General features: G+C 40.7%; 1 protein-coding gene across 1 annotated transcript; it reads right to left on the bottom strand.

Moving 5' to 3' along the window:
* Positions 1–1,698: 1,698 nt before the first annotated feature.
* MED21 (mediator complex subunit 21) lies at positions 1,699–11,001 on the bottom strand. The gene is made up of 4 exons (XM_061125170.1): positions 10,925–11,001; positions 3,327–3,441; positions 2,690–2,790; positions 1,699–2,143 (listed from the first exon to the last, which is right to left on the bottom strand). The coding sequence occupies exons 1-4, from the start codon at positions 10,964–10,966 to the stop codon at positions 1,967–1,969; spliced, it is 435 nt and encodes a 144-aa protein (XP_060981153.1). The 5' UTR covers positions 10,967–11,001; the 3' UTR covers positions 1,699–1,966.
* Between the last annotated feature and the right edge of the window lie 7,417 nt (positions 11,002–18,418).

Below are 18,418 nucleotides of genomic sequence, written 5' to 3'. Positions count from 1 at the left end.
AATCTCTATGCATATTTCAGAATATGTATTGTCCTCTTTCCATAATACCTTAAACTGGGGGGGGGTGGGAATGCCAATTTCAAATATAAGAAGTTTCTTTCAGGGAAGAGTAATGTTTTAACAGTAGTCAGTCTACCATTTAAGGCTGTAACTTATTTCTCTCTTGGGGTTAACTGCATTGAGTATGCTCAGTCATTCAGTTGTGTCTGCTTCTCTGCAATCCCATGGACTGTAACCCACCAGGCTCCACTGTCCACGGAATTTTCCAGACAAGAATACTGGAGCAGATTGCCATTTCCTACTCCAGGGGATCTTTCTGACCCAAGGATCAAAACCTTGGATCAAATCTTGTGTCTCCCGCGTTTAAAACATCTCTCAGGCAGATTTTTTACCACTGCGTCCTGGGAAGCCCAAAATGCTTTGAATACGGTTCATTATTTGGAAGACTACTTTCTTTTGTGAGCTCCTTTACATCCTTTATTCTAGTGTTTAAAAATAAAATGAACTTTAAGTGATGTCAGAGAGAATAAGCTTAACATTTAAAATTATCTGTTAGTATGGATAACATTTAACAATTTAAAAAGTTAACGATTCTATAAATTGTCTTACTGGAGCTAAAATGTACTCTCTAAGCAGTATTTTTCAAAAACTGTAGAAGTGTTTATTATGATGGAATTCAAGGAGATCCAAGAGTTGGATACATAAGCATACTTGAGAAAGGAGACACAAATGCCAGCAATAACAAAGGGCTGGACTTCCCTGGTGGCGCAGTGGTGAAGAATCTGCCTGCCAGTGCAGGAGACATGGCTTCTGTCCCTGGTCCGGGAGGACCCCATATGACTTGGAGCAACTATGCCCGTGGGTAACAACTACTGAGCCTGTGCTCTAGAGCTCAGCTGCAACTACGGAGCCCACACGCTGCAATTACTGCAGCCCGAGTGCCCTAGATCACCTGCTCTTTGACAAGAGAAGCCCCTGCAATAAGAAGCCCGGGCACCACAACTAGAGAGTAGCCGCCACCCAACACAACTAGAGAAAAGCCCATGCAACAAGGACCCAGCACAGTCAAACATACATAAATTTTTTTAAAAAGGGTCAATGGAGACAATGATACTGAAGTAGTAATAACTGATGTAGTAGAAGCATGTTCTGGTCAAATAGAATGCAGCAATAAAGGCTGAGAGGTTTACAAGATCAGAAAACAAACTTTGGATAAATAAAAAGAATGAGATGGAATCTATGACTCAGGAAACATACTTCACTATTTTACTATGCAAATTAAGGGGAAAAACAGGGAGGAAAAAAACAGGCAGAGATAAGAGAGAAAAAGTTGAGAATGAAGAAAATTCTTCTCACAATAGCATGAGAATTACACAAAGACTATTTCTTATTAGAAACAAATGTGGAGATGAACTAGAATGGGTCTGAGGTTCTAGGAAAAGAGGAAAAAGCCTGCAAAAGTGACCTAATATCTCATCCAGCCATATTAACTTTTTGTTTCTTAAAAAACAACGTGGTTTCAGTCATTCCTTGCTCAAGCTCCAAATTTATACCATGTCACCATTAAAGAGGGAGAAGGATGTCAACCTAAATTCAAAAGTCCACGCTCTCTGCATTTACCACCTCTTGAGGGATGTTTTGATTTGTAAAAACTGCAGAAACATGACAAAAATAAAGACAGATTATGTCACAACAGAATTTGATAGTACAGCTGTTTATTAATTATATTATGAACATTAATGCAATATTGGCCTCAATAATTTCACTCAGATAATAAAAAACAGTGGCATAGTGACAGTTTTAAAGCTGGTTCATTCATCATTTGACAAGCTTATTTATTAAGAGTGAAAACAGAAGACTATTTAAAATAGCTGAAAAGATAACATGTGTCATAGTGTAAGGCTTACACCTAAATCTGATGCATTGAAACAGTTCTTTCCTCACCCGCAGCATGTCTACACTGGTGCTATGAGTCTGGAAGAGACTGGCTATGGGTACCGCTTCTTGTCTTCAGCTGGGACTGCGCAATATCAGCAAGTGCACTCTGTATCTTTTCCAGAAGCATGTCCCCTCGGTAGACAACATCCTCCAGACTGGTAGCAGCCTCGTGGTTTTCCTCTTCCAGCTTATATAAGCTAGCAGCCTTTGTGAGAAAACACATTTTTAAGAATAGTTTGAGAAATGAAAAACCTGGAGACTGGTAAAAGTTGAGGAGGAAAGAAATTGCAATGAAAGTATTTACTTTTAAATCTGATGACTATGCGACCACTGTGATAGATTTTTTTGCCAGTGGCAGAAATCTTAAGATCAGATATTACTTGAGAGTCTTCCCTGCATGAATTATTTAAAAGATGACTTTTCAATTAGAGATCTCTGGATGGCTACATGAGACTCCTTTCCACATTGCTCTCAGACACTGCTATTCTACTCCATATCCAGAATGGCCCCTCTCTTGTCACTACTGGCAAGGAAAAGAACCCAACTGAGGAAAACGGTAAGTTTCCTTGTAACTCAAAACTGGACACCTATATATTTTTAGCACAGTCTTAAATAGGCTGCAGTAATTTACAATAAAACTCCCATTTTAAAATTTAGATTAACACTGAATATTATAATAAAAGGTACTAAATCTATTTCCTTGAATTCAAAATTCTATTTGTAAAATTCTCAAAGGAAAACAGATTTTTACCTGTAAAGCAGCTGTAGATTCTTCACTGGGTAAGGAATCTATCAGAACATCAATGTCTTTTGCTGTTCGTGCAATCAGCGCTGCAAAAAGCTGGGCATATTCTAAAGAAAGACAGCACTCATTAGAGAATCTCAAGTTTTCAGAAAGAGAAATTAAAATTTAATGAAACCAGGAAACTTCATTAGTTTTTCTGTATTAGGCTTCTAATGATAAAAGTGTAATTTTAACACATCAATTCTATTATGTCTGAGAATTAGCTTAAATATTAACTCAAATTAGAACTTAAGCATAATGTATTATCATTTCATTATTAGGACAATAAGGTGGTCCCTTGAATAAAGGAATGTGTAAATTGGATGCCATTTTTATTAAGGTCCCTCAAGTAAAAATTCAGCTAAATTCACACAATTATACTTTAGAGGAGTAAAAAATCTGTTATTTCACATGAAAAGAATTATGAAGTGTTATGTAAATTTACTGTAATGAATTCATTTCTTTTATGACAAACTTGTAATAGTCTCAAACAATAACATTTTCAGAAAGCCATAAATAAGTTGAACCTTTCAATAAATCTGATTTTAAGGTATTACAGATAATGTGAGAGTCAAACTAAGAGAAGCCAAGAAAATCTATTTACCTTCTGTAGGGTTAGCCGGCTGATCTTTGTTAATGGCTGTCTGGATATTACTAAAAGAGGCAGGAGGGCCACACTGCTGCAGCACTCCAATGGCATTACAAAACTGATCCGCAAGCTGGAGGCAAAGGAAAGGTGGCCAAGTTAGAGTGGATTTATCCTCTTTAAGGATTTTATTGGTAACAGCGGCAGCAATGTTTCTATAATGTTCTCTGAGCCAAAATAAATAAATAAAACAGAAAGGAGTAATTCTGGATAGCAAAAACCAGTTACTAACAATGGTTAAACGTTTTAATCATGCAAAGAAACTAAATTCTCAGTGGCTCAATCACGTCCAATTCTTTGCAAACCCATGGCTCCTTTGTCCATGGGCATTTTTCAGGCAGGAATACTGGAGTCAGTTGCCATTTCCTCCTCCAGGGGATCTTCCCTATTCAGGGATGGAACCCCAGTCTCCTGTGTTTCTTGCACTGACAAGCAGATTCTTTACCACTGTGCCACCTGGGAAGCCCTAAAGAAACTATGTTTGGTATCAATTTAGTTGAGACAGTTAAAAAGAAAAACAAAATAATCTTTCTTTTCTTCCCAAGGTAACAGAATGACAAAAGAAATATATGCCAGTACTTTCTGCAAGCACAAGTAAATACTTTTGGGGGAACAGTGGTGGAAAAGAGCACATCTGACAGGCAAACATCTCAGAATGGCCCCAGGTTAAATTTTTAAACCATTTAAAAATATGACCCCTTTTCTGAAACCAGAGTAATTACAAGTAGAAACAAATAGTGGTGGGACAAAACTGCCCCTTAAGTATGTCTGAAATGTTTTTCTCCAGGACTCAAAACTCCTAGTGCTCTGAAAGTATTTCTTAAGCAGTTCGAAGATTGACAATACCAAGTCCCTACTTACTGAAACTGTCCCATGGGGTTAACAGAAGCTGGCACCTTAAACGAAAGACTGGAGTATGTCTTACAAAACAGCAGATAAGGAAACAGCTGGTGACAAAACCCTTTGTAATCTGCCTCTAATGATTATGTTTGCTTTAGCTTTTTTCTTTCCCTAATCGCATACCTTCCTAGCCCACGTAACGCAGCACCAGACTTCTTACCACCCCCAACAGATAATGCTCCTGATGTGTGGGTCACTATAGTAAAAGGGACTTAGGCTGTTTTTCAAAAATTTGAAAAATTTGGAGTAAGGTCCTGCCCAGTTCAGACCAGTTAAGAACAGTTGGGAACAACGACTCTACCTGGGTCTCCTGCATTGCAGGTAAATTCTTTACCATCTGAGCTACCAGGGAAGCCCCAAGAACTGGTCCTGTGCAGAATACTGATTACTTTACCTTCTCCCTACCTCCAATCACCCTACCCCACGCCTGAGACCACCCTACTTCTTTATCCCATAAAATCTCAAGCGTCTTTATTTTCTGTTTGTTTCCCACCTCCACCCCCCACCCCCCAGCCAAGAGGCATGTGGGATCTTAGTTCCCTGACCAGGGATCAAACCCATGCCCCCTGCATTGGAAGTGCATAATCTTAACCATTGGACCACCAGGCAAGTCCTCCAAATCTCAAGTCTCTTGCCTTCTGGGAAGCAATCTGAGATCTGCCCTCCTATCTTGTCACTCAGCTGCTTCCTGAATAAATAAACCCCTTCTCTGGCTGCAAAACGATGTCTCAGCCTTTGGCCAGATGTGGATCCAGCAAACAAACTTAGCTTTGTTAACATTACCATCTCCAAACCTAAGACTCCCATCCTCCCCACCAACTTCTCTCCATAGTTCTGAGCACTCAAACTGCAATTCCTGGCCTCCAATCAGTGAATCAGTGTTTCCAATAAGTTTTACTGCCATTATTTGAATGACAGAACTCAAAAGTCAACTATTTCCTTTAATATCTAATTTGTATTGAGAATCTTCCAGTCAACCAGTCTACCTTCAAACTCTTCACTTTCATCTTCAAATCCTGCTAATGTTACTACAAATCTTTCCCTTTTCCTTCTGGCATCACTGATGCTATTAGTGCAACTAATTACTTCACACAAAAATTGTTTACAATAGCTCCTTACTATTTTCTAGTTCTTATTATTTTCTAGGTTATTTTACTCTGCTCCAAAATTCTGAGCTCACCCCAGCATGGTTTTCAAGATAAATCTCCCAATCTTCAGGCTATTCCAAAGCTTTCAATAATCGAACTCAACCCGACTTGTTCATTATCTACTACTCCTTTATATATGCCTGACTAGTGAAAATTCATTCCTGACTACACTGCTTTTGTTCACATTTTTGCAAAAGTATTAGGTGGCAGTAAGTGCTCTGAGCCTGTACAAATATAGATTCTGATTCTGGTAACTAGAGTTTGTTAACTGAGAACATTCTCTCATTAGGTTAAATACAATGGCTGTTTGTTCTGTCCATATGAAGCTCTCAAAATCCATTTACTCAGCAAATATTTATCAAAATAATTTTAGGGACTTCCCTGGTGGCTGAGTAGTAACGAATCCACCTGTCAATGCAGGTTCAATCCCTGGTCTGAGAAGATTCCACGTGCTGCAGGGAAACTAAACTCCTGCACCCAAACTACTGAGCCAGCGTTTTAGAGTCCCTGACCCTAACCCTAACCCTAAGCCCAGGTACCTAAAGTCTGTTGTCCACAGCAGGAGAAATCACTGCAAAGAGAAGCCCGTGCAATGCCCTCCCCGCCCTCGCCCCCACCAGCCTCTGCTCAGTGCATCAAGAGAAAGCCTGTGCACAGCAATGAAAACCCAGTGCAGCCATATATGAATAAATAATAAAGAAAGAAGAAAAAAAACTTAAAAATCAGCTCTATGAGAAGCACTGTGTGTATAATTGTATAAACATTATAGTGATAAAGCCAACAAGACAGTTTGCTCTCATGGAGTCCTCAGAGGATAAAAGAACTTTATGTTAAAATCTTACAAATAATTATGATTCAGGTAAATCCTAATAAGATTCCCTCTGCTTTAATTAATATCACTCAACAGTCCACTTCAGCACTTATAGCTGAAAGTTCAATTCAGTCGCTCAGTGGTGTCCGATTCTTTTCAACCCCATGCACTGCAGCACACCAGGCCTCCCTGTTCATCACCAACACCCGGAGTTTACTCAAACTCATGTTGGTGATGCCATCCAACCATCTCATCCTCTTTCGTCCCCTTCTCCTCCCACCTTCAATCTTGCCCAGCATCAGGGTCTTTTCTAGTGACTCAGTTCTTCACATCAGGTGGCCAAAGGATTGGAGCTTCAGCATCAGTTCTTCCAATGAATATTCAGGACTGATCTCCTTTAGGATGGACTGGCTGGATCTCCGTACAGTCCAAGGGACTCTCAAGAGTCTTCTCCAACACCACAGTTCAAAAGCATGAATTTTTCAGCACTCAGCTTTCTTTACGGTCCAATTGTCACATCCATACATGACTACTGGAAAAATACCATAGCGTTGACTAGACGGACCTTTGTTGATAAAGTAATGTCTCTGCTTTTTAATATGCTGTCTAGGTTGGTCATAGCTTTTCTTGCAAAGAGCAAGCATCTTTTAATTTCATGGCTGCAGTCACCATCTGCAGTGATTTTGGAGCTCAAGAAAATAGTCTCTCACTGTTTCCATTGTTTCCCCATCTAAATGTCATGAAGTGATGGGACTGAATGCCATGGTCTTAGTTTGTTGAATGTTAAGTTTTAAGCCAGCTTTTTCCTCTCCCCTTTCACTTTATAAAGAAGCTCTTTAGTTTCTCCTCCTTTCTGCCATAAGGGTGGTGTCATCTGCATATCTGAGGTTATTGATATTTCCCCCGACAATCTTGATTCCAGCTTGTGCTTCATCTAGCCCAGCATTTCACATGATGTACTCTGCATATAAGTTAAATAAGCAGGGTGACAATATACAGCCTTGATGTACTCCTTTCCCGATTTGGAAACAGTCTGTTGTTCCATGTCCGGCTCTAACTGCAGCTTCTTGATAAGCATACAGACTTCTCAGGAGGTAGGTCAGGTTTTCTGATATACTCATCTCTTGAAGAATTTTCCAGTTTGTTGTGATCCACACAGTCAAAGACTTTGGTGTAGTCAATAAAGCAGAAGTAGATGTTTTCCTGGAACTCTCTTGCTTTTTTGATGATCCAGAGGATATTGGCAATTTGATCTCTGGTTCCTCTGCCTTTTCTAAATCCAGCTTGAACATCTGGAAGTTCACAGTTCACATACTGTTGAAGCCTGGCTTGGAGAATTCTGAACATTACTTTGCTAGCATGTGAGATGAGTGCAATTGTGCAGTAGTTTGAACATTCTTTGGCATTGCCTTTCTTTGGGAATGGGATGAAAACTGACTTTCCCAGTCCTGTGGCCACTGCTGAGTTTTCCAAATGTACTGGCATATTGAGTGCAGCACTTTCATAGCATCATCTTTTAGGATATGAAATAGCTCAAATGGAATTCTATCACTTCCACTAGCTGTGTTTGTAGTGATGCTTCCTAAGGCCCACTTGACTTTGCATTCCAGGATGTCTGGCTCTAGGTGAGTGATCACACCATCGTGATTATCTGGGTCATGAAGGTAATTTTTTGTATAGTTCTTCTGTGTATTCTTGCCACCTCTTCTTAATATCTTCTGCTTCTGTTAGGTCCATACCATTTCTGTCCTTTACTCTGCCCATCTTTGCATGAAATTTTCCCTTGGTATCTCTGATTTTCTTGAAGAGATTTCTAGTCTTTCCCATTCTATTCTTTTCCTCTATTTCTTTGCACTGATCACTGAGGAAGGCTTTCTTATCTCTCCATGCTATTCTTTGGAATGCTGCATTCAGATGGGTATATCTTTTCTTTTCTCCTTTGCCTTTAGCTTCTCTTCTTTTCTCAGCTATTTGTAAGGCCTCCTCAGACACAACCATTTTGCCTTTTTTGCATTTGTTTTTCTTGGGGATGGTCTTGATCACTGCATCCTATACAATGTCATGAACCTCCATCCATAGTTCTTCAGGCACTCTATCAGATCTAATCCCTTGAATCTATGTCACTTCCACTGTAGGGATGGGATTTGATTTAGGTCATACTTGAATGGTCTAGTGGTTTTCCCTACTTTCTTCAATTTAAGTCTGAATTTTACAGAAGTTCATGATCTGAGCCACAGTCAGCTCCTGGTCTTGTTTTTGCTGACTGTATAGAGTTTCTCCATCTTTGGCTGCAAAGAATATAATCAATCTGATTTCAGTGTTGACCATCTGGTGATGTCCATGTTTAGACATGTCTTGTGTTGTTGGAAGAGTGTGTTTGCTATGACCAGTACGTTCTCTTGGCAAAACTCTGTTATCCTTTGCCTTGCTTCATTTTGTACTCCACAGTTGCCCATTATTCCAGGTGTCTCTTGACTTCCTACTTTTGCATTCCAGTCCCCTGTGATGAAAGGGACATTGTTTTTTTGGTGTTAGTTCTAGAATGTCTTGTATGTCGTCATAGAACCGTTCAACTTCAGCTTCTTCAGCATTAATGGTTGTGGCACAGATTTGGATTACTCTGTTATTGAATGGTTTGCCTTGGAAACAAATGGAGATCATTCTGTTGTTTTTGAGAGTGCACCCAAGTACTGCATTTCAGACTCTATTTAACCTAACATTCCAGGTTCCTATACAATATTGTTCTTTACAGCATCAGACTATACTTCCATCACCAGTCACATCCACAGCTGGGCATTGTTTTTGCTTTGATTCCCTCTCTTTATTCCTTCTGGAGTTATTTCTCCACTCTTCTTCGGTAGCATATTGGGCATCTACCAACCTGGGAGTTCTTCTTTCATTGTCGTATTTTTTGCCTTTTCATACTGTTCATGGGGTTCTCAAGGCAAGAATACTAAAGTAGTTTGCCATTCCCTTTTCCAGTGGGAACTCTCCACCATGACCGGTCCATCTTAGGCGGCCCTACACAGCATGACTCATAGTTTCATTGAATTAGACTAGGCTGTGATCCATGTGATCAGTTTGGTTAGTTTTGTGTGATTGTGGTTTTCAATCTGTTAAAATTAGGTAACCATGGGTTTTAAAAAAAGGGTGTCCTTATATGATGTTGGAAACTTACTGGTCTGATGTGGCTGTGGGACACTCAGACCTCAGACCCTGTAGAGAATGCAGTGGTATCTCTAGAGCCAGAAAATTCTGCCTACAGCTGAAAACACTTGATTAATTACAACTCCTAACTACATACTGCTTTTGCATTATTTAAATGTCTCGAGTATATGATGTCTTTCTAACCAGACTGTAAACTCCTCAAGGAGTAACTCTCTGTAACCATGACATTGTTTATATATATCAGGCAACCATACCAGATAACCTAGAGGCTTTCCTCTAAAATCCAATGATCAACCATGGAGTTAAGAGCCATATTCACTTTGTCCTTACTATCCTTCTGGCTATGAAACACATAGGAATATGCAACATTTCCCGTAAAATAATATTTGTATCCAGCAGTCATTACAATTTAATTTTGTAAAGCCTCAAAGAAGTATCTCCCTGAGGGAGACTGGCTGGCCACCCAGGCAAGTCACCAAAGGTAGAATTCATCTTGGTGAATTTAGCAACATTTAGAGGCTGGCCCTCATACACAAAATAGATCCATTTCTCACAGGCAGATTCACATTCTTCAAGTGTACAAACACTGAGTGATAACAAGAATACCAACTTATTAGCTTCCAGTGAGAAAAACTGGCAAGGGACTAGGTAGTTTGATTTTCCAGTCAACATCTACAGGTATCCGACCTGGGACATCAAATTATAAACAGAATGACAGAAATGTAACTACCAAGGAAAAACAATTTAGCTCTTAATGGTATTAAGTATGTGAATGCTTTGGTTTGCATATACTTTCCACGTAGACATAAATAACAGTAAAAATAACCAGAAAGATCAAAGTAAGGGGGGCTACTTACAACATCTGACCTTTCATAGGGAGGAGACTCATTGGCAGATGTTTTAAAAACCTTAAAGATACACAAACACCGTAAGATTCACTATTATAAAGATGTCAGTTTCCCTTAAACTGACAAGCTGGGGGAGCGGCCGAGATGGAAGCCTTGGTCTATACGAACCAACTAGGATGAAACAAAACTTTTCACATTACTATCACTCCAGCCCCAATCTGAAAACTGTAACCAAAGAATACTCTCAGCTAACATCTAATGACAAAGAGCCAATCATTAAGAACACGGATTTCTCTCCATGGGTTAAAATTGATAAGGGGAAAAAAAGCTTCCGCTTCCTTTCTCCTCCCGGCAAAACAAAAAAAGGAAAAATCCATAAGCACCACTGACAAGAAAATAAAACCGGTCCCAGAGAACAAGGCAAGCCGGTGAAGCCTGAGAGTCCACGCAGTGAGATCCTCCACTTGGCAGGCGAAGAGGCCGCCGGCTCCCGCCCCGCCCCGCAGCCGGCCTCAGTCCTTCCAGACGGCAGCGCCGCCTCCAGCCAACCCCGGCGCTTGTTGCTGAAGCCCAGCCTCAGTGCACTCCCCACTTCCGAGTTTCGTCCCTCACACCTCTTTCTCTGCCATGCTTTCTCTCCGGAAGGAAGACGACGGAAATTAATCGCGTGCAATTGCTCACCGAGTTCACGGCGTCCTGCAGCTGCGTGAGCCGATCCGCCATGTTCCTCCCGCAAACAAAGAGGCGAACGCCGCTGCTCCTACGCGATTGGACAGTCACGGCCAATCACAGGGCTGCGTTCTCGGAGGGGGTGGAGTCAAGTCAAACCCCAAACCCCGTAGCGAAGGGGCGGGGCTTTCCCGAGCCTTAAAATTTGTTTAGACTAACTCGCTTGAAATTAAGAGAGGCAGTCTAGAAATGAAGACTCTTACTCCTGGGAAGAAAAGTTATGACCAACACAGACAGCGTTTAAAAAAGCAGAGACATTACTTTGCCAACAAAGGTCCGTCTAGTCAAGGCTGTGGTTTTTTCAGTATTCATGTATGGATGTGAGAGTTGGACCATAAAAAAGCTGAGCGCAGAAGAATTGATGCTTTTGAACTGTGGTGTTGGAGAAGACTCTTGAGAGTTCCTTGGACTGCAAGGAGATCCAACCAGTCAGTCCTAAAGGAAATCAGTCCTGAATATTCATTGGAAGGACTGATGTAGAAGCTGAAACTCCAATACTTTGGCCAGCAGATGCGAAGAGCTGACTCATTTGAAAAGACCTTGATTCTGGGGAATATTGAAGGTGGGAGAAGGGGACGACAGAGGATGAGATGGTTGGATGGCATCACCGACTCAATGGACATAAGTTTGAGTTAACTCCAGGAGTTGGTGATGAACAGGGGGGAGACCTGGCATGCTGCAGTCCATGGGGTCGCAAAGAGTTGGACACGACTGAGCGACTGAACTGAACTGAACTCCACTTGGGATAACCCTGCTGTGCCACTGTCTGTAGTCTGTGGGTTGTCGCGAGTCACTCAGTTTTTTTTTTTTTTTTTTTCCCATTTATTTTTATTAGTTGGAGGCTAATTACTTTACAATATTGTAGTGGTTTTTGCCATACATTGACATGAATCAGCCATGGATTTACATGTGTTCCCCATCCCGATCCCCCCTCCCACCTCCCTCTCCACCCGATCCCTCTGGGTCTTCGCAGTGCACCAGGCCCGAGCACTTGTCTCATGCATCCAACCTGGGCTGGGAGTCACTCGGTTTTGGAGGCCAGCATACTTTCTCATGTCTTAGGTGTTAGCAATATGCAGAGATTGTTCGATTGTGGGGTTTTTAAATGTAATTTTCCTTACCCTCCCTTGTATCCATTCTTAAACATCGCCTTGAATACTTACCTATTTTACGCTGCTTTAGCTTTCTAGGTGACCACAAAACATACACAGCAAGCAGCTAAAGAGTACTTGTGAGTCATAATACCGACTTTCGTTTTAAGAAATACGAATTAAAATTCAGCAAGCGATCAAGGTTCGGGTGCCCCTCTGTTGCATTTGGGTTTAGAGTGCCTTAGCCAAGTGGAGGCTGGATGCGTATTTAACTGTGGGTGTGCTGGGGGAGCTGACACACATGAGATGGAAAGCGTCCAAAACAAGTACTAAAGGGAGCTGTAAGGTCCGTGTTGAAAGAGTACGAACGAGAGAGGTCTTGTGGGCGAAAGCGAGAGGAGGAAGATGAGCTAGGTAACGGATAAGCAGTTTGTATGTTAGCAGGCTGAGTGGAGAGGAGAGTGGAAATCTCACTGTGTATGTAGAAGAGAAGAGGTTCCTAGAAAATAAGCCAGGTGCAGAGGTGGGGCGAGTTCAATTTTAAAAATGATAAACTGTGCAATTTAGGCTTACACGCGGGGCCTCCTAAGGGTATCAGTCTGAAAAGTGATACTAGAAACTTGGTATTTAAGGGAAGTTAGCCTGGGGACAGTCTGGAAAGAAATGGGGCTGGAATCGGCTAATGACAAACTCCCAGATCCTGCTCCTCAGGCAGATTATCCCTGGGGATGATCTCCCAGGACTGGGGGTGGGTTGAGAAAACTATCCACTGGGCGCTTGGCTTGTTGGATCTATTCCAACCTTCTGTTTCACCCCCACACCCACCCCATCTCCAAACAATGGACAAACCTGCTGGGACCTAATTAGGAACCTCTCCAGGTTTCTCCAATTTATTGGATAAATGAGAGAGAACTACAGTTTGTCTTAACTGTAATGTGGGCTAAGCTTGTGACCCTCTCCTCTCAGCCCCAGCTGAGAGGGTACATTACTGAATGCCTGCCATGTGCCAGGAAGTATGTCAGGGGTGTTGAGTTTGCAAAGATGAAGAAGTCAGGGGCTCACAAGGAGAAGGGGTTTGCAGTTATTTAAGATTGAGGTGAGTTGGACCTAGACTAGGGTGTTAACCATGATAGGAGAAGAGGCTAGTTTTGAAGGAAAAATTCATATGAATTGAATACAGAGGGATGAATGAGCATGCCCACGAAGGGTGAATACTAAGTTTTGTTGCCTGATGGAAGAGAAGTTGGGCTCTTGGGGTAGAACCACTCTGAGACAACTCCTGTTAGAACCCAACTTCTGTCCTGTCATGCTATTGACCTTGAAACCCATGCAGAGAGGGCTGGGTATCAACCTAAGATTTCTCTGGAGTTACTGGAAACTGTAAGAAAGAGATCTTAGGTTGCTGTCAAGCCCTTTCTGCTTGGGTTTCAAGGCCGACCATAACCTGGCTCTGGTAAACCTATCCTCCTCTTCTTGCAGTCATTTTCTGAATGAAATAATCACTTCAGATTTTTCAGCCACAGCTTCTGAAAACACTTGTTTTCTCCAGGCTTCTTCAGCCTCTTCTGGCCATGGACCCCTTAAGAATTAGATGAAAACTGTGGACTTTTCCCTAGACCAGGCTCTCAAAATTTTGCATACACTTAAGGGATTTATGAATCTCTTGAAGCTGTGAACTTCAGGCAATAACTCATCAGCCTAATACAGTCTTAGATATGTAACTCAGGATGTCTCAACAACACCTCTATTGACATTTTGGGTTGATTATTCTTTGTCCTAGGGATGCTGTCCTGGGCATTGTAGGATGTTTGCCAGCATCCCTGTCCTCTATGCTTGAGATGACGGTAGCACTGTCCCCCGCCCCCTTCCCCAGTTGTAACAACCCAGAATATCTCCAGATAGTCCCAAATATCTCCTGGGAAGTGTGGGGCAAAATTGCTTCCAGTTGACAACCATTCCCGGTGGCTCAGATGGTAAAGAATCTGCATGCAATGTGGGTGACTCATATTCAACCTCTGGGTCAGAAAGGTTCCCCAGAGTAGGGTATGGCAACGCACTCCAGTACACTTGACTGGAGAATTCTGTGGTCAGAGGAACCTGGCGGGCTACAGTCCATGGGGTCCAAAGAGTTAGAAATTATTGAGTGACTAAGGTTTTATCAAAACAATGTCTTTGCTGTTATTTAATTCATACTCTATCTTTTAAAGTTTTGCTCAGTTCATTTCAGTCGGTCAGTTGTGTCCGACTCTGAGACCCCATGGACTGCAGCACGCCAGGCTTCCCTGTCCATCACCGACTCCCAGGGCTTGCTCAAACTCATGTCCATTGAGTCAGTGATGCCATCAAACCATCTCATCCTCTGTCATCCCTTCTCCTCCTGCCTTCAATCTTTCCCAACATCAGGGTCTTTTTCAGTGAGTCAATTCTTCACATCAGGTAGCCAAAGTATTGGAGTTTCAGCTTCAGCATCAGTCTTTCAATGAATAGTCAGGACTGATTTCCTTTAGGATTTTTTAGTAAAAAGTTTTACTATTTTCATGCAAAGTTTTTGAATTACCAGAGTCCACATGGACTCCCTTCTCTCTCTTTTCGTGATTTTGACATTTTTTTTCACATGCTTTTTCATTTGATTTTCTTGAATCCCCAACTGGATTATTTGGTTTTAAGAGGAGGAACCCAGTATTATGTTTCTCTTATTCCCAGGAGGCTCAAACAGTAAATAAACTGCCTGCAATGCAGGAGACCTGGGTTTGATCCTTGGGTTGGGAAGATCCCCGGAGAAAGAAATGGCAACCCACTCCAGTATTCTTGCCTGAAGAATCCCAGGGACAGAGCAGCCTGATGGGCTACAGTCCCTGGGATCACAAACAGTCAGACACAACTGAGCAACTAACACTGTCTTTTAAACACAATTTTGGTAAGTATTAAGTTTTATATATAAAGCTCTGTTAAGCTTTATATTACTAAAAGTTTCAAATATACACAAAAGTAAAGAATAGTGTAGGGAACACTTATGTACCCATCATCCAGCTTCACTTTTTTAAAATCAACTTATAGCCTATCTTGTAGTATTTTAATTTGTTTAATCTGTAATGACATTTTTTCAGAAAAAGAAAACTTTAACAGTTCTTTAACTTGACATTCTAGACCATTAACTACCTTTATTAACTATTTAGTCACAATTTATTTAACTTCTAAACTGTTCCGAGGACTGTGCTGAAATACTGTACGCATTTGCTATAGTAGATTACTTGCAATTCCCTATAAGTGCTCTGCTGTTTCACACGCCTGTGAACATCATATAAGACACATTAGTTCTCTTTTCCTGTATGAAAAGCCCACACTTCATTCCTACCTTGATTTTGTTCCCTTGTTGATCATCCATTCAGCTTTAAACCTCACTTTAAACAATTTATTTTTTGATAATACGTTTCCTGAAACCCTAGAGTAAGTTAATTGCTCCCAATCTTTACCACAATTGTTCCTTGTACTTCTGTTATTACACTTAGCAAATTGAGGTTTAATTATCCATACATGACTCTCATTCACTCACTACCATTAGCTACTTGTGAGCAGGAAACATATTTTCATTGTTTCCATATTTCTAATACCTAGCACCTAGCATTTAGCCTGACACAGAAGCCACTGAATGCATATTTACGGACTAAGTGAATGAATTTCCTAGCATAATGATTTCCATATAAATTAGTAAATAAACATTTATTGAATTTAATTTAATAAACACAGTCCAAAGAATGTAACCAGCAGTTACATTTTAATATTACTTTTAATACAAAAGTATTAAAAAATATAGAGCTAAGGTAAGTTTAGAATGAGACAGGATAGGAACTTCCCTGGTGGTCCAGTGACCAAGACTCCATGCTCCCAATGCAGGGAGCCTGGGTTTGATCCCAATGCAGGGAGCCTGGGTTTGATCCCTGGTCAGTAAACTAGATCCCACAGCCACAGTGAAGATCCTGCGTGCGGCAACTAAGACCTGGAGCAGTCAAATTAAAAAAAAAAATTTTTTTTAAAGAATGAGATAGGGTAAATGGGAGAGCTTCACATAGAACCTCCTGGAGCTTGCTCAAACTCATGTCCATCGAGTCAGTGATGCCATCCAACCATCTCATCCTCTGTTATCTCCTTCTCCTCCTGCCTTCAATCTTTCCCAGCATCTTGCATTTCATCAAAAATCTAGGATAAATTGCCCACCTTCCTTCCTTTTTTAAACTTTAAGCAGTCCTTAAGGCTCTGGTTATCTGTTTCCTGGATTTGTGTTTGGTTTCAATTCTTAGGAATAAAATCTTATCTGCAAAGCTGCTGGGCCCATTTGCTTCACAGGTTGCCAGTGGAACTCTGACATGAGCAAGGAACCACAGCCAATACTCTCCCCAAGCTGTTACAGTATTCCAGAGCCAAGGTAATGAGATCCTCTTCTGCTTACTGACACATCTGTCATCATCTGTCTTCTGCAGGTACGGGGAACTGCAATGCAAAAACGTGGAGAAAGGAGAATAGGATTAGTTCAGGGAAGTGAAACTAATTCAGCAGAAAGCTGGATGGGCACTACATCATGAAAAACATGTCATTCTCAGGAAGATGGACTGTTACCCTGAATGATTTTACCAGAAAACCTTCAGAACAGTATCTTTAAAAAAATTATTTTCTTAATCAAAAGCTATATGCATTCATAGACATTTTACAAAGGACAGAGAAAAGCATTCTTTTTTTAAAAATTAATTAACCAATTTTGGTTGTGCTGGGTCTTTGTTGCTGTGCACAGGCTTCTTCTAGTCGTGGCAAGTGGAGGCAACTCTCTAAGTTGCGGCTCATGGGCTTCTCGTTGCAGTGGCTTCTCTTTGTAGCAGAGTCTAGGCTCTAGGGCTTGTGAATTTCAGTAATTGTGGCACATGAGATTAATAGTTGTGGCGCCCAGGCACAGTTGCCCTGAGGCTTGTGGACTTTTCCCAGACCGGAAATCGAACCAGTGTCCCCTGCATTGGCAGGTAGATTCTTTACCCCTGGACCACCAGGGAAGTCTGAGAAAATTATTCTTAATCCAATCACCTGGAGATAAACTATTTTAAACATTGTGGTAATGTTCTTTCAAGCTTTCTGACATATAAACATGAATGCATATCAAAAAGAAAACAAAAAAAGCTTATACTACATATATATTTTTTTATTGCTTTTTAACTTGTCTTTTCATAAACATTTCCTGATCAATCAGTTGCCTTTTAAAGCATGATTTTTGATGGGCTACACAGTGTTCTATCACATGGATGCATTACAGGTTATTTAATTACTTCCTTATTGTTGGGATGTAGGCTGTTTTCTTTTTGCTATAGTAAATAGCACCTTGAACAGTTTTGTACACTATATATATAAAATTTTTATACATATTTACATACTTAAATCTAAAAGTGTAATTATCACACTAAAGCTGTATTTTTAAGATTTTTGATGCAGCTCATGCTATAAAAAGGTGTATGAAATTACAGTCACTAATTCCATCATAGAATGTCTTCTCAAATCTTTCATTCACACTCAAAGTTCTTGTTCTTTTGAAATATTTGCAGCGTAGTTTCTTGACTTGATTTTGTATGTATGTTTGTTACTAGTAAATTTGAACTTATCTTTCATGCGTTTATTGGGCATTTGTGTTTCTTTTATTTTTTTGTTTCCCTATTCATATTGTTTGCTAACTTTTATTTTTGGCCATCAACTTGATCATATTGTTTATGGTGTTTTTTTACTTTAATATAATTAAAAATGTTAAGTAGCCAAATCTACCAGTCTTTTTCTTTATGGCTTCCTCCTTTGCTTTTTTGCTTAGTAAGTTCCTCCACTTTCATGCTGCCAGATTCCAAGAGATTTTTGCTCAAATAAATTCTTAAAAGAGTGGGAGATCTGAGATATATAATTTATTTTTTGGTTATGCTGGGTCTTTATTACTTCTAGCCATCTTTTCCTAGTTTTGAAGAGTGGGAGCTGCTCTCTAGTTGTGGTATGCAGGCTTCTCATTGTGGTGGCCTCTCCCCGTAGTTGCAGCACCGTAAACTCACAAGTTCTGACTCTCGGGCTCTAGAGCATGGCCTCAGCAGTTGTGGTACATGGGCTTAGTCACATCTTTAGAATCCTCCTGGACCAGGGATTGAACCCATGTCTCCTGCATTGTCAGGCAGACTCTTATCCACTGTGCCATCAGAGAAGTCCCTATTTTTTTTAAAAACATGTATTTCCTCTAGCTCTGTTAAGATCTTGTGACAATGTGAGAGTTGTAATCCTCCCTCCCTAATACAGTTAATCAGTTATCAGACACAGTTTATTGCATGCTCCATCCGTGGATCCA

Source organism: Dama dama, chromosome 22 (genome assembly GCF_033118175.1).
Source record: "Dama dama isolate Ldn47 chromosome 22, ASM3311817v1, whole genome shotgun sequence".
In the NCBI taxonomy this organism is placed as follows: domain Eukaryota; kingdom Metazoa; phylum Chordata; class Mammalia; order Artiodactyla; family Cervidae; genus Dama; species Dama dama.
Note: the sequence above shows the minus strand (reverse complement) of the source record. Positions and strands in the feature narration are given on the sequence as shown.

What these genes read in the sequence shown, in the direction of transcription:
- MED21 (XM_061125170.1), bottom strand. Translation starts at nt 10,966, where the DNA reads ATGGCGGATCGGCTCACGCAGCTGCAGGACGCCGTGAACTCG. An exon ending in TGCAGGACGCCGTGAACTCG is followed by an intron (nt 3,442 to 10,924) that starts GTGAGCAATTGC and finishes CTTTGCCTCCAG; the next exon opens with CTTGCGGATCAGTTTTGTAA. An exon ending in AATCTACAGCTGCTTTACAG is followed by an intron (nt 2,144 to 2,689) that starts GTAAAAATCTGT and finishes TTTCTCACAAAG; the next exon opens with GCTGCTAGCTTATATAAGCT.